General features: G+C 39.8%; 2 protein-coding genes across 3 annotated transcripts; one reads left to right on the top strand and one right to left on the bottom strand.

Annotated features, from left to right (window-relative positions):
* Positions 1-1,103: 1,103 nt before the first annotated feature.
* Positions 1,104-6,228, bottom strand: LOC145478750 (ADP-ribose glycohydrolase OARD1-like). 2 transcript variants are annotated; one of them, XM_081456869.1, is made up of 5 exons: positions 5,288-6,228; positions 4,723-4,802; positions 3,783-3,954; positions 3,067-3,092; positions 1,104-1,530 (listed from the first exon to the last, which is right to left on the bottom strand). In XM_081456869.1, the coding sequence occupies exons 1-5, from the start codon at positions 5,307-5,309 to the stop codon at positions 1,312-1,314; spliced, it is 519 nt and encodes a 172-aa protein (XP_081312995.1). In that variant the 5' UTR covers positions 5,310-6,228; the 3' UTR covers positions 1,104-1,311. The 2 variants fall into 2 exon arrangements, with proteins under 2 accessions (XP_081312995.1, XP_081312993.1); XM_081456867.1 differs by having other exon boundaries at positions 3,013-3,092.
* A 4,097-nt stretch (positions 6,229-10,325) lies between these two features.
* On the top strand, positions 10,326-14,623 carry LOC145478751 (G1/S-specific cyclin-D2-like). The gene is made up of 5 exons (XM_081456870.1): positions 10,326-11,327; positions 11,428-11,643; positions 11,864-12,017; positions 12,313-12,461; positions 12,815-14,623. Exons 1-5 carry the CDS (start codon positions 11,133-11,135, stop codon positions 12,944-12,946), a joined length of 846 nt encoding a protein of 281 aa, XP_081312996.1. The 5' UTR covers positions 10,326-11,132; the 3' UTR covers positions 12,947-14,623.
* The last annotated feature ends 1,463 nt before the right edge of the window (positions 14,624-16,086 follow it).

A 16,086-nucleotide genomic window follows, 5' to 3' on the forward strand; every position in this document is an offset into this window, starting at 1 on the left:
CAACTCGATTTCGTATTAAAATGAAAAAAAGATTTCGATTTATCAGAAAAGTCGTGCTTTGCGTGTTGCCATTTCTCAGGGTATATATTTCGAACAGGGTAGTGCTGTGTTGACTAACTTTTGCTCTTTACAGTAGTTTCCTTCGTTTGTAAGATTCATTTGTCTTTACCGATTCCATCACCGAACAAGGCTTCGGTTGCGTGGTGCGTATTTATTGTATTTAACAGTCTTAAAAATAGAATCTTCCAAAGCTTTCTAGGTGTCACTACCATCCCACCACACGCCTTCCCTAGGTCACTAGTCAGAATATCGTGTGAATTCACTGACTCATGCTAATCGCTTTTGTTAAAACCTGGATCATTGGATAACGCAGTTCGAGTCTACGGTCAAATATTCTTTTGTTTTAAAAGGCATGCAAACGAGGCGAAAGGGTCAATACAATGCAGAATTGACCTTTTCGCCTCGTTTGTGTGTCAAGCCGCTAATAACTGCAATAACAGCTATTATGCCGTGCTCTACAAATATAGTACGTGTACGCGTGATTTGGGGCGGGGGGGGGGGCATTTTGTTTTTAATTTCAGTTTAGTTTTCTATATTTTGGGGGAGTTTTTAATAAAACATTCCACTCGCGCTTATTGGATATGAGAGGATTGTTATTGTTATTACTATTATTATTATTATTATTATTGTTATTGTTATTGTTGTTGTTGTTGTTGTTGTTGTTGTTGTTGTTATTATTATTATTATTATTATTATTATTATTATTATTGTAGCCTACGAGGTGCGTTGCGTCGAGTTGGCTATCTAGCTATCCAACGCGCACTAGTGGAATAATTGTTAATTAGTATCACCCAACTAGTGGACTAATGCAAATCCTGCATTTTGATTGGCTACGCTACTAGGGGACTATTAGTAATAGTCATCGAGTAGCGAAATTGGCGCCATCGAGCGTGACGCTTTCTTTCGTTTTATTCCCAAATAAATACTTCTTCAACTTGCATTTGTTAACTTTATTATTACCTTTTCTGTCCGACTAGTTGGGTGATACTAAAACAATTAGACCCTTCGCCCTCAAGGGCTACGGGTCTAATTGTTAATTATCTGTTGCAGGAAATCAGATCCAAGGGAAAGAGGGAACGAGAAACGCGCGAAGGCCCTTTTCGCTGACTTTTACCACGAGCGAAGCGCGCGAGGTCCTCGCCTTCCTGTCTCAACTTTGCCGCGCGTTCTTCTCGCCGTCCTCTTGATATGGTGCCCGTGATCTAAGTTGATAGAAAAAAAACTCAATTTATGAAGTGCTCAGAATCGAGGTTATCTTGAGGTATATGCCGTAATTGATATATCAGTGTCTTTGAAAACGTCTTCAAGAATTCTTCTGACGAAAGGCCAATCGATCTTGTCCGCGCCGGTCCCCAGACGAGGTATCGTTAACTTGTCCACACCATGTTCTTGGCAGTGTATTCTCAATTGCTCTAAACAGGCGCGCATAGACGAAGGTGTGGCATGGTCCCACCAATTTTCTCTTGTCATCTGCAAAATTTCGAAAAAAAAATCATTACTATTAATCAAAGGATTGAAGCAACCAAGTGGCGCGTTACTCCAGTTTCTGTAGCATGAAGTTGCTAGGAGTACTGCTCTTCCCCCCTGGGATGACAGTCAATCAGAAGTGATTCCACCATTTCGTTAGGTCCTGAAAGTTCACCACGACCCATTTCACAGTTCTGGGCACAGTGAGGCACTATGGGAGCCCAGCTGACTCCTCCCACAAATGTTGTAGAGGTTCGTGAAATCTGGGCCAGTGGCAACAAACAATCAACCTTTACTTTGGAACTACCCACAGACCCAATAACAAAGCCTTTTTTCTATTTTGGTTAGAGAGTTCTTCTTAAAGGTATTTTTAGAGTCGTGTACTTGATTTGTCTAGACTTAATCCCGTGATTCGTGTCTAAGGAAATTTTTCGGTGACATAGTTACAAGGTTGATGTTTGTAACTAACAGTAATGATGTCCCAAATTCTTTGTAATGTTTTGATATGTTCATTATAGTTTCCTGCTACGTTTATATACTTTCTCAATTCATAGCATTTTCTGCTGACTTGTGGCAAAAACTCTCTGTTCCCATAGAACAGTGTTTATTATTAAACATTGACCATCACAGTTATATACACGACTTAAGCAGTTGTGAAATTATATCATATCTTTCTCTGCCGTTCAAATATATGGTCTTTGATATATTCACTCCTATCTCCACCATCTAATGGTATGTTACAAAATCACAAAGTGACCAGCTCCCAGAACGTTGGTTTGATAGCTCAACTGGTAGACCACTACACTGGTGTTGCAGAGGTCATGGGTTGGAATCCCATTTAAGACTAAATTTTTTTTCAGGCATTAATTTCACAACTGCTTTAGTTGTGTGTATTACTGCGATGATCAATCATGTCTTCATATCTTTCTCCGCAGTTCAAATATATGGTCTTTCATCCAGTCACTTGCAGTGTTTATCATTATTTGAACGAAAATAGCCCAGGGCACACAGTATAATCTAATTTTGAGGACGTTTTTAAGGTAGTACAGTAAGGTTAAGTCTGTATACGAGCCAAGTGGCCCATCAGACCAGTGATTATCACAGTTTCAGTAGAAAAAACGATTAGGAGTATTTCTACTCCCCCTGGATGAAATGCTAGTCCTTCACAATGTTGCCCCCCAGCATTAAGTTTGCCAGTACCCATTTATACACCTGGTTGGAGAGTGGCACTGTGAAATTGTCTTGCCCATTACAACACAACACAATGTCCACGGCTAGGGCTCAAACCCAGACCGCTCGATCTGTAGCCATATGCACTAACCATGAATGCAGATAATGAAAGGGATTGAAGGCTTTGTCAAGACTTACAGACATTAGTTTGAAAGCTTGTAGTTACTGTGACAAAGATATATAAAAAACACAAGCATTTGATCTGATTTGTTTCAAAAAGAATAAACATCGAAATTCTGATGAAAAGATATTTACCAGGTAATATACAAAGCTTGATTCATTCCTTTCCAACACAGCAATGTCACCCACCTGTCTGGCTTGTTGAAAACAAAGACCTGTAAAGTAGAGTGATGTATTGATGCACAAACATTTTGACAGTATGCAATTTAAAAACCAGTCTAAGCCCTATGAAAATAAAATTTGGCATCAGGATAGTTATCTTTTAGCGAGAGCAATACATTTTTAAAAGAATTTTTCTTATTCAATTGTAATCCCTTCAAAACCCCGTCCCAAGTTGTGTTCATATGTTAGGTTATTCCACTGATACGTCTGTGGTAACTAAAGAAACACAGAAATTATTGCTTTGTTAATGATCCATGGCAATATATTACTTATCATTAGAACAAGTGTGGTCTATAAACTTTCAAATCGTGTAACATGATTACAAAGAGTAACCTCATCAGTCAGCATAGAATTGGGCTAGCATTAGAGCCAATATTTTGATAGAGGCTCCCTCTCAAATAAGCCCAACTGGTATAACTGCACTCATCTCTATTTAATCTCTCTCCCCCAACCCCAATTACAAGTTTCCCCGAGATTGCAATGACTACATGTAAATAAATAAACTGGTGGTAAATCAGCTAGCTGATTTACCACTATAAACAAATTCCCCCTTGTAGAAATTCCCTCCTTCAAGGCCAGAAATAAGCTTCCCCCCTTCCTCTTTCTACCATTTAGGCATGATTTCCATATTCACTGGAGCTATCAAGTAAGAATTACTGCACAAAAAAGAAATTTGATGTAACCTTTTCTGATGAGATCCTCATAGGTGCCATACTTCTTTCTAAATTTGTTAGCAATGCCATCAGTCATATCAAAATCTGCACTGACACAATGAGCTAGAGATGTGACTGGGTCAGGTGACAGCACTACCTTTGACCAACCACTCATTTCCACCAACTCAAACCTGCTTGTGCTCTGTATAAAGAAAGAAATAAGCCTATGTCAACAGAAAAAGGGTTAGCAAAGAAAGTTCCCAGGGAAACTGTTTTGGCTGCCTAGCTTATAAAGAACAATTATCAGCTTGTTAACAAGTTGAGGAGGTAGCTTGGACAAGCAGTTAGGTGGCTGGTCTAATAATCTGGATGGGAAAAAATCATATGGAAAACTGTATTACGCCCATAATTATCAATCTACAAGACACTGTTGATTGTTTGATATTCTTTTTGTACAATTCAAGGACAAATGTTGTCTGATTTCCTCAGACATTTTGAGATGATTGCCTCTTCATCTGTGAGCTATAAATTATGTCATCATCTTCACAAGACTGTAATCTTGAGGTTTCAATTCCTTCTTAGTTCGTTATTCAACACCTTAGTCTGTGAACAGTCTCCTTAAAGAGTCATAAGAAAAAGCAATTTAATAGTGAGCAGTGCAAGACAAACATGGTCTGTGTATGAAGAGAACTTAAGAATGCAACCAGCTTATTTAACTTTAATGTAACAGCCTCCTTCTAATAAATGCCCACCTCAATTCAATGCCCCTCTCCATTTTGTACTTACGTGTCTTTGTAGCAAATGCATTTTTTCCAATAAATATCTAGTGTATGTTTAGAATGTTTACAGTTTAAAAATTATGCTGTGTTTATTTCATTTTACATCACATACAATATACAGGTTGCATTAGCCCTCCATACTTCTACATCTAATTTTATTGATCTCATGAGGAAATTGAAAGACAATTTACCTTCTTATCTACGCTTCCAGATTCTGTGGCTAAGAAGCAGCGAGCAGCAGAGACGAAGGGACTCTTGAAACCAAACAAAGCTAAAAAAAGATGATAGAAGCAAATAAGCAAAAAGCGAATATAACTTGTGGTAACCTCACTACTACAAAACTTCTGTCTAGTAGGTTACATTAATCCTTTTGTTTCAGTTCTCGCTCTTGGATACCAAAGAATGGAGTTGTAATAGAACGTCTTTCTGGTCAAAGGAACTGCCCAAGGATGCTCTGAGATGTCTCTGCCAGGGGCATGTGATATGAAGCAGAGTCTTTAACAAACCTTGAAGGCCACTATGCATAAGCTTTTGCTAGCTTTCTTAAATTTTGGGAAAAATCTACATCCTGGAAAAATAATTTTTTTGAATTCCGGACAAGTTAAGTAGTAATTTAAAGCGACCTTCTCTACAAAAAGAAAAACAAGATGGCTTCCACTCATAAACCAACTTGTTGAGAAACAAATCTTCCATCTGCAATAACTTTTAAACCGGCGATGATGTGCGATCATCACAATAATTAAATGGGTAACTTACTAAGCGCTCTTCTCCGCAACATACTGCCTTTTTAGCACAAAACTACGACTAAATCTTAGCTAGAAAATTCGACTCGTCTCACTCAGACAAACTTATGACAGGCGACTAGTTCCCAATCTCTTTCAACTGATCTCGTCTCCAGGGTCTTCTTCGAAAAATTTCAGAGTGGCCGCCATCTTGGATATACTGTGCGATCGTATCGTATGATGGCATTGCCGACCCCCGACCTCTCCCCGTCCCAACCAAAATTCTTCTTTCATTAATGGACGCTAGGGAGAAAACTTGCTCCCCGAAAGACAATCTGTATAGGATGCGACTGGTACACCAAATAGTTGAGAATTGCTCAAAATTAAGATTTGACAGTCATAGCTGAGACATGCCGCGGAGCTCAGTCACGGTTTGCGCGTATTGAAAAGTTTAGCCTCAATTTTTCAAATTCGTCGTTTGTAATCCGTGTCAATCTTCTCCATCCTTAGTCCTCCTTGTTCCTTTATGGTTTATCATTATCTCTTTGGTGTTTTTCTATCTTACTGAACTGTTATTTTCAGGTTTCCTACCATTTAAAGATAATTTTGTATGTGGCCAAAATAACTCAAAATACCGTGACTGAGCCCCTTCAACTAAATGATAACGGAGATCCGAGAACTGCAAACTGAGCTGATAGCTGAGAAATCGCCGAAAATTAAACTGATAAATGAGATTCATTCATTCACGCACCCTCTGTACACCCTTCTTGTATGTAGGCATGTACTAGCTTGTTCGGAGAAATGTTGGACCGAGCCGCTGGCGAGGTCCATTAAACGTGCAAAAAAGAGCTCGACCAATATTTCTCCAATACGGACCGAACAAGCTAAATCAGTCAAGTATCTATTATAATGGCTTTTTTTAATCTGCTGATAAATTGGTGCGGCGATCCATTCTCGGTAAACACGTGCCCGCAAGGTAAGCATTTATTTCCGTTTCTCATGCCGCTTTTGTGAACATTTAAGTGAAATTGTCCTTCAAACACGAAGTTAAAAGATTTCTACTCAACAAAAAGATGTTTATTTTGTGCAGTGAATTGAAAAAACAATTCGCCGAAATAATTTCGTGAGTAGTCCATCTTAGCGGTCCGTACTGCAAAATTCGGACCGCCATTGAACCAATCAGAATTCTCCTTGTCATTGCGGGCCATACCAGTTCAGCCACATAATAAAGATTGTTACAGGAAAGTGCGCCAGTGCCTGTTATCTACCTTTCTTTATCGCACTTTAATTAAGACCTTGACCTCAAGGCACTTCAAGTTCCAGTAGTTTGAATAACGGAATCTCGTGTTTGATTGTGCATTTTTCCAGACATTTTCCCGACACTCTTGGACAATCTGGGAGATTTGGGTTTGTATCCAGTCTATAAATTTTTCAGCTGATCGACGCAGTATATAGAACGCACCTTCAACGTTAGTATCCTGGAATCAACGAAGAGTGACTTCTGGGTAAAATTTGGCAACTATCGACAGATCTTCTCAGATTTTGTTCTAGACTTTCGTGTTTGACACTTGCCAAGTACTTTACTCAGCCGAAAAAGTGAACAATGCTAGATTATGATAATCGCACATTCTTTGTAATCTGAACTTAACTGAATTCTCTTGTGTGATCCCTTGGCCGATCCTGTCCGGACCAGCTCATAAATTGCGTTTTCATCACCGATTTCTTGCATGAGTTATTCTCAGCGTGCAATATCAGTAATTTAATAAATACTTAAAAGGAGCCCATTGAATCTGTTCCTGAAAGTATATTGAACGATACGTACAAATTTCGGCATTTCGTGATAACGGGCGGAGGCTAAATTTAACGCATTTTCAAAAGCAATGAAGTTGTGTCAATACAACAGAGAGAATAAGCTCGAAGAGGATAAATGAGAATGGCTCGAGCGAACCCTCGAGGCAATACCAAAGGTAAATACCATTAGTCTTGTTGCAGGTTATCAGTGAAGATTAATATAAGCTGTTTTCCTTTCGGATTTCGCGACTGGTTGGTTTCTACCTAATATCACGCACGAAGCCAATCTTGTTAGTGATATTCCAACTAAGAAAACACTTAGATGTGATTCAATGCATGATCCTATGCATTATCTTTACAAAGGTGAGGCCAGGTTTCGGCCGGGGGGGGGGGGTTACCAGCTCTCAATATTTGTGAATTACGTAACTGCCCTTAAGCCATCTCAAACTCTTAAATCCGATCAATCTAATTCCTCAATAACGTATATGTTATCCAAGGCCGATGTCTCTTAAGTCTGATATCAAAGGACAACAATAACTTGATTGAATATATTCGCGTGGAAATGGAATTATAGTTTACTGTTGTTTAGTATGATGGAGTGGCGCATTGGCACTCAGTGACGTCCCACCGACAGCTGACCGGCATCAGTTATGGCGCAAAAAAATGCGCCAATATTACGCCATTGTTATGCATTGGCAACGTACATGCGTGCGTGTGGGCCAAATTTGTGAATATGGCGCGAAAACGTTTGAAATAACACGTGTCTCAGTTAAGCCACTTGGACAGAGAATCTGGAAAGTAAAAGCTTTACTAAAGGTTTACTCTTTCACTTTGGAGTTTAAAGATGTTTTTCATTTGTGGAATGTAGTTTCACTTTCGTGCAAGCATGGTACCACATTTGAAGAAATGTTTCTCAGATTAGATTTATAGCTGATAGGGAACGGATGTGATTGAAGATAAGGAAGGCTGCCTTTGGATAGAAGTCCACTCTGATATGTTCAGTTTCGGTTGTTCATTGCTTTCTTTCCTCAACTACAGGAAGATCTGACCGATGAAATAGCCGTGTTTGTCAAACTGTTACGGTCAAATGAGTGGTTGCTCCGGGAACAGACGGGTACCAGTTTGTTTTGATGTCAAACTTGAGCCATTTCTGGACACAAACTTGATTTTTTCCCGCGCGGATTATAACAGTAGGAAGAGCAACAAAAACAGATGTCTCTTCCATTTGCTTTCTGTTATGCACCAGTTAACGGAAAACAAACAGAACACGATGATACTATGAACATGCGACTATCACATCAAGAGACCAAGCTCCCGAACAACGACGATATGTTTGAAAATTGTTTTTACAGCTTAACTGGCTTAGCTGGATTTTACCCGCGTCATATCACCCGAGTCTGATATCATACAAACGGTAAAGAATCAACATTCTCCACTCATCACCATTCTCACATGATTTTCTTGTGGCGTTTTTTAATCGCAACATAACATCGTATTTTCCGTTAATTATGTCATTCTCCGCATCTTATCGTCACAAGACTTCCTCAAGGCTTCTTCTTCCCCAATTTGATGTTTTCGTGAAATGCTCCGCATACTTTTCTGAGCTACCTCGTTATATAAACACAGAGACCACGTTTTTTTCGTGGAAATGAGACATTTCGCGCAATATAAGCTATTTTTAATGCGGACACTCTAGAGTGGCCGGTCGAGACGAGATGACCCGCCCCAAGTGACTAATTATTTGTTCCCGTGCGGGAAAGAGATTGTTTCTTATGCATGCGGCACTGTAAGCGGGGCAGCTGGTGCTTACGATTAACATACAGTGTGTATTGGCTTCATTTGACGTAAAAGAAAGAAAGTATCATACCTTAAGAGTTTATTTTGGTAAGAAACCCAACCGTTAGAAACATGTTTTCCAGCTGTTCGGAGGTGAAAGGTCACTTTCTTCTCTTATCTAACCAAACGAAAGAGACACGTATTTTGGAATTCCGTGGGAATGAGACGCACAAAACAGATTTACACCCCAAGTGCGGAAAACAGCTTTCATCGTCATGAATTTCCTGTTACAGAAAGAGGATAATAAGTCAGAAACTAAATATGCATGGGACAAAGGAAAAAATGGTTGGTTTCTCATTTTTGCGGGGAATGCGTTCATCAGTCATTTTCCAAGTGAGTGGTCAGAACCGGAATATCGTTTGTCAACGAAAATGTAACGTTCGCTAGCACCTCTCAGGCTGCCAGCAAGAAATGTTGTGTTGAAATTTTGCAAAGACCCCGTTGCTGTCTATGAGAGGCATTAGAAACCACACGAAATGTTTGAAAAAACAATGCTACGGGTCAAGGGCGTTGAGGTTCAAAGACGTAATGGACATTTTATTCCCTGAGAATATAGGTATGCGCAAATTTAGACAAATCTACGTCAAATCATAATTACAGAAAACCAGCTAAGATAAAGTCCAATCAAAAGAACGGTTGAAATTTACATGATTGCCACGTGAATTTACTTATTTCATTGTTTTCTAAGCGAGAGCAATTTAGCATCTCGGTCACGAGTTGAAAAGAATCTTTGAACAGGATGTATGGTGTTACATGATTAGGAAACAATATTCCAAGGCATTTTTGGCTCAGATCGGGCTCACACTAAAGCTTGAAGAGTTTATCAATCATTCGTATTGTGTTGTGTTAGCTTGTTGTATCTTGTGTTGTATTGTTTTGTTGACCCGGGGTGACCGAAAAATCAATACAGATTTGCACTTTCAAACAAAAACGCCATGAGGGTATTCAAGTAGCTTAATTTAAACAGCTCCTGCCGGAGGTAGAAGATTCAGGATTGCAGCTGTTTTGCTTAAACTTACCCCTTCGTTGCAAGAAACTCTTGCGCTTACATAATTTTCAAGAAACTGTGGAAATCGATAATATTTCTTGGTAATCTGGTTTTGCACTATGTCAATCAAATACTCATAAGAGAGCACTGCATTGGAACATCGCTAAAGGCTGAAATGCAATCCAAAGGGAACCCTGGACATTTCGCATCTTTAAGAACTGTAAAATTTTTGCGATAATCTTCGACTGTCGGGCGGATTAAAGCTGGTTTTCACTTAGCTTCATTTATTGGATGTATATGAACAATGCAATGCCGATCATCCGTGACCTTTTGAAACGTTTACTTAGGCAAAAACCTTTTGCACTCTCTCTAGACCCTTGCGCAACTGACATATAATTTTTAATTTGCGGCAAAGTGAACTGAAATCTTCTCTTTCTTGTAAAGCGCTGGTGACATCATTAGCAGTGGGAACGGAAAACCTGAACCATAAATATACCTGGCAACCTGTCAGTAGATAAGAACTCATTGAAATTTGATCTACAAAACCCTCAGATGTCAACACTCATTTTGTTTCGTCATGGACTGTTGGTTTTATGTGGTGGAATGCATGGCATCCCTTCCCTCGGCTCCGCCTCGCAGTTAAATTTATAAATCGAATAGAAGGCGTTCAGGGAATCGTGCTGCCAGCAAAACTATCATGCAATCCGTACGGCATATCTCTATATCATATCTATCCTTCGCGCGGAAATCATGTGAGAAATCTCAATCTTTACGGTCAGGTTGTGTGGTGGGTTTTATAAGCGTTTCCGGTCCAGTGAAGGATTTTGCGGTCAAGATAGACTTTTCTGCGCCGTTGCCGCTAAGCTCTGATTGGTCGGTGTTTGAAAGGCAGGAAGCCATCACAATGCACGTTGCCTAGCGAAAGTAGAAAATCTACCCAGCAACGTTACGACGTCGATTGAGCATATGCTAAATGACGGCTTGTCAATTATAAATTTGATAGAATCCCAGACTCTGGCTCTTTCTGCACTTGCTCGGCGCAAGTTGACAATAATTCAAGCTGCAATTTGCGCCGGGGGTCAGTTTGTGTAGAGGCCACACGCATAAGGTAGAGATTCGGCGGCATTCCTCCTATAGAACAAAGTGTCTGCTTCTGCAATCGAAGCCTGTGACTTCAAACTGGCTTTGCTTTACAGCCCCGGCGCTGTACATTTCAGCGTAGCCTCCTAACTTCCGCTGTGACTGTTCGATCTTCGAACCTAGCATGGAACTACTGTGCTGCGAGGGACCGAGAGTTCGCTATGCATACCAAGATCACATTCTCCTTAACGATGACCGTGTATTGCGGAATTTACTGACTTGCGAGGACAAATATATTCCAAGTTGTCGATACTTCAACATTGTACAGAAGGAGATTGAGCCGCACATGAGGCGCATGGTAACGACTTGGATGCTCGAGGTAAATATCAACTCGGATTTCCTTCGTTTATAAATAGATCACCACCCTGACCGTCACATTGACCGTGATTTTGAGATTTCTCGTGATTTCAACTTTTTAGGTGTGTGAGGAACAAATGTGCGAAGAAGAGGTCTTTCCTTTAGCAGTGAACTATCTTGACCGATTTTTGTCGGTTGTACCGACCAGAAAATGTCAACTCCAGTTGCTTGGCGCTGTGTGTATGTTCATCGCTAGCAAGCTGAAAGAAACATCGCCGCTCTCGGCTGAAAAGCTGTGTATTTATACAGACAATTCCATTACTTGTGAAGAATTACTGGTAAGATTACTAAATAAAACACATGATCACCTGTGTTCATTCATTCCTTCTGGAAAGCTCGTGCTTGCGGTCAAACCAATTTTGTGCAAAAATTTTTAATGATTTTTTTTTACCATTTATCACCAATAATGTTTATTTTGCTATTAAACCCAGAAAAGCACGAAAATTTTTTCCTTCTTTCAAACTAACGCACTTTTTATTTCTTCCTTTTATTTTACAGGATTGGGAAATTTTAGTTCTTGGGAAACTTAAATGGGACTTGTCTGCCGTCACTCCTTACGATTTTCTGGAGCAGATCTTCTCCCGCCTCTCCTTACCGAATGTGAGCGTGATACGAAAGCATGCGGCGACCTTCATCGCTCTTTGCTGTACTGGTAAGAAGAGCCTAACTATTTAGGCTACAATGATAAGGGGTTGGCCCACTACAAATATTGAATTGTTTGTCTCCGTCAACGTTGAACGATCCAGACTTTTTCTTACCCCTTGGCTTATTATAAAGTCACCGATGTAATCAGTTTCCTTTTAAAACAAAAAGTGCAGAATTTCTTTTGTAGTTTGGTTTATTTATTGATGTAAAAGCAATATTGCGCTTGAACTTGTAATGTTATATATTTATTTTTAGCGATTTTTTTAACCATTTTTTTCCATTTATTTGTTTTCTTTTTTTAGATGAGAAGTTTTTGATGTATCCGCCATCGACATTAGCTGCGTCGTCTATTTGCGCTGCATTTTCTGGTCTTGCGACACCAGAACAAAAGAGCATTTGGACGAAAACAAGACTGGAATCGTTTCTACAGAGACTGACAAACATAGAACCGGTAAGGAAAGAAAAATGCTTCTAATGACAGGCTCTGTGACTAAACTGCGGCAGCGTTCAGTCAATCTGTAGCAAACAAAAGCAAATACACTATTAACTGTAGCAAATAAGGGAAATAATTCTTCCGCTTTACCCAAAAGTGAGATTCACGGGCTTTAGACATCTTCCTGCCTCTTTTTTCACTTTCACTTAAACGCGCGGTTTTGTTCAACAATAAAGTCATTTGACTAACAGCCAGAGAAAAAAACACTAAAAACAGAACACTTCTTTGCACTTGAAAAGTCGCCTTAAAACAAACAACCCCGAACTGAAGCTTAGACTAAACGTTTTTTCCGGTTCACCCTTCTCACGCAGGAATACCTACAGTCATGCCAAGAGCTTATGGAAGAAGTACTTCATTTTAATGTCACGGAAACTCCATCCTCCAAAATGGAAAACGGAAGCACGCCAAGTACGCCAACAGATTTGCAGGAAATCCATTTTTGACAGGGGCGTTTCCTTGGACTGTCGCAGACCTTCCCGTGTGTATGCCTGCCTATCTAACGTGTGTAAATACTGTAATAAAGAACTGGGATTGTTGAACTCGACTTCGTCCGTTTTCAGTGTGTGCCGTGCCTGCGTCCTCGTTGTTTTTCTGGCAGCCAACGTGCGATTTCAAAAGCTGCGGTTTCCTTTCTCTTAAAAGTGTACGCACCGACAATTAGAGATGACGTCTTTGTTAAAGGAATGCGTTCACCTTCACAGAGCAAATGGAATTAGCGCCCATCGAGGAGTGAAAGACATTCTTCAAGAGAAAGCAAACATAACAAATCCCTTGGCTTGAGTTCGAAATAATAGCAAATCTGTTTTGTACCTGTAAACGACGTGTTGTGTTTACCAACCCACGCGCGAAAAAATTCTACCAATTTATTTACACCCTCCCAAAGTCTTTTCATCAGACGTCTTTGAATTTAAATTAAAAAAAAAAGAAAGAAATCGGCGTAGAGCTTTGACAGCAAAAAGCATGTCAAGATGGGCGAAAAATCGCGTTATTTTTTCAGGTGCGCACAAATTGATTCCACGCGTCGGATATTTGCTTTAGATGTGATATCATTTTCTTTTCGTTCCCGCAACATGCTCAAAGTACACCTGTTTAGAGCGTAACACCACGTGTTAGAAAATTCCTCGGATGATTTAGAAAACCTCATTTATCGTTTTCCATCTTGATTTGTTTTCGAAAGTGAACTAATCTCTGATTTGGAGCAGTGTTTTTTTTGTTTTTTTTTTTTCACTTGCCGATCATAAATAAAGACATGTCGTTGTCGGGGTGTAATCCCTTTGTTTTTCCGTCAGGCCGCTAAGTGCATTTCAATGGTTACAGCTCGGTGCATGGAGCTCACAAACTTCAAACCTGAAGTGTGAGCTATGCAGCGTTACATTGTTTTCGGTAAATGTTCCCACGAGTTTGTTAAAATTCACTCGATATGGGTCAAGAACTCTTTTAGGGCCACTGGCTGCTGAGTTCAAAAATGCTCTCCCGTTCTTGTTTAATTACGAGCCCCTAATTCGTACGATACTGTCACTTCCTAAATAAATCTATGTCGCCCAGCAAACAACAGAGGCCTTCAGTTTTTAGCATTGTCGACCATACAAAGTGAACAAAACATGACTTCTAGTTGAGCCGACATTCTTCTGATCGGAATGTTTGCAAGCACTTCACTGCGGCTTCGTGTTCCCTGGTCATTTACAAAATGTCTTTGAGCATTTATTCAAGTTCCAGCGGAACGAGATTTTGTATGCAAGCTTCTGCGCAAATGGCACAAACAAGTCAAGGGTTTTGTAGTTACCTGTTCTAAAATTAGAACCTGTTCCGCGACTTTCAGGTATACAGTGAAAACAACAAATCTGTAGCCTGTTCAGCAGGGTTTGAAGAGGAACGCGCGAATAAGAAAATAAAACACGGTGGAGGACTAAGCTCGATTATTTCCTCGTTTGCACCGGTTGTGTCAGTTACTTTGCCCATTTCATCTCGGTGAAAGGGAAAAAAAAACGTGAAATTCTTCGGCGGGGAACTAATCATCGCTTTAAAAACATTCTCTTTTCTACTTTTTTATTGCAGATACAATGAGGCTTTTTGTTACTCTTAAAATCGGTTCAGCTTTGCTGCCAGGTTCATGAAGCGCTACTTAATTGATGCCTCCTAAGCATTGTTTCCTATTAAAAGTCTTTTGTATTCGAACAATACTTACGGGACGTCTTAATCTAAAAGGACCTCGTGAATCTGGCCCCTGACTTTTAAAGTAATGAGTTATTATGAAACTACTTTTCCAAATTGTCGTCATTTCATTTACAGTGAGTCACCGTCATAAGTGATTTGGGAGAATATTGATGGCGGGAAAAGTCGGCCGCAAGGTGTCTTCTAAAGAGCATAGTCTGTTTGATTCTCCTAGAGCTTGCAACCAAGAAGTGTGTGTCCATTTAATCACTTATAACAATTTAATTTTAGTGCACACTTACAGTTTTTCATCAACAGAGTATTCAGGCGTTTTGTTCAACACAGCAGAGAGTTCTAAGAGAATGCACTAAATTCGAAAGCTTTTATTGAAATAGGCACCCAACAAGCGTTATAAAGAACTAGGGGAAAAAAAAGAAACACTGGTGCAGCATTGATTGTTAAGTTCTCACTGGCCATTTCTCTTCAAACATCAAGTTCATGAGTTTATCATGATCATGATCAGCGCACTTAAATTAGTACAAAGTAAGTGCAAATGGTCCCGTGATGGTGCTCACTATCAAGTCAGAAGTGCACTTGAAAACGCTTTTATTGCCCAGAAACGTTGGGACGTTTTCAACCACAGAAAAAAAATACGCCGCAAAAACTTTATACGTTTGACCATGGTGATTTTCCGTTGCTAGTTGCCAGTGACCCTCAGCCAGAACGCCATAGGCGAAACTCATTTTCAAGTGGTCATTTAAGATTTAACTCGTGCTGGAATGAAGAAGTCATTTTAGGGACTACATTATACAACAAAAGGGAGACCAGCTGAGGGCCTTGATCCCATTTCTATTGAAGATTGCTTTCTGATAACGACTCTCTAATATTGCTTCACACTTGGTTTCTGTCAACAGTATGAACTTTACTTTACATGCTAGGCACGAAACAGACTTTGTACAGCAAACTATGATCCCACATTCCAAGAGATTCAGAGAGCGCGGAAAACTTATGAAAGTTGAACTTTCATTCTTTTTCTAGAAACCGCTTTAGCAAAGATCGATCCTGATTCAAACAGCATGAAAATGCCCGATAGGATCTGAAAATTGTAAACAGTTTTTGAAAAGGTACTCGACTGGGACACTTCAGTTGTAAAATTATAAAGGGGGCCTTGATTCAAGAGTACTCGTAGCTTTTGGATCTCTATATGATTGATTACGCCGGCATTCCTGATATGCTTGAGAGTTCTCTTAATTTCTTCACATCTCATGGTGACCTTAAACTTTTTTGAAGGCGCCCAAACGTGCTCTCTTAGAAATGTGAACTCGGACTGGGTGTGCATAGACGAGAATGACCCAATATCGATAAGGGTTTCAATAAAGAGAAAGAAAACTCATATCTACGACACAACGTGTTTTCATATTGAAAGTTGTTT

Source organism: Orbicella franksi, chromosome 2, assembly GCF_964199315.1.
Source record: "Orbicella franksi chromosome 2, jaOrbFran1.1, whole genome shotgun sequence".
NCBI classification, from domain to species: Eukaryota; Metazoa; Cnidaria; class Anthozoa; order Scleractinia; family Merulinidae; genus Orbicella; species Orbicella franksi.

Coding starts and splice junctions, on each gene's coding strand:
- LOC145478750 (XM_081456867.1), bottom strand. CDS start 5,309: ATGTTGCGGAGAAGAGCGCTTA. Junction 3,093..3,782: donor TGAGGATCTCATCAGAAAAG/GTTACATCAAAT, acceptor TCTACTTTACAG/GTCTTTGTTTTCAACAAGCC. Junction 1,531..3,012: donor CAAGCTTTGTATATTACCTG/GTAAATATCTTT, acceptor GAAATTTTGCAG/ATGACAAGAGAAAATTGGTG.
- LOC145478751 (XM_081456870.1), top strand. CDS start 11,133: ATGGAACTACTGTGCTGCGAGGGACCGAGAGTTCGCTATGCATACCAA. Junction 11,328..11,427: donor TAACGACTTGGATGCTCGAG/GTAAATATCAAC, acceptor TCAACTTTTTAG/GTGTGTGAGGAACAAATGTG. Junction 12,462..12,814: donor GACTGACAAACATAGAACCG/GTAAGGAAAGAA, acceptor CTTCTCACGCAG/GAATACCTACAGTCATGCCA.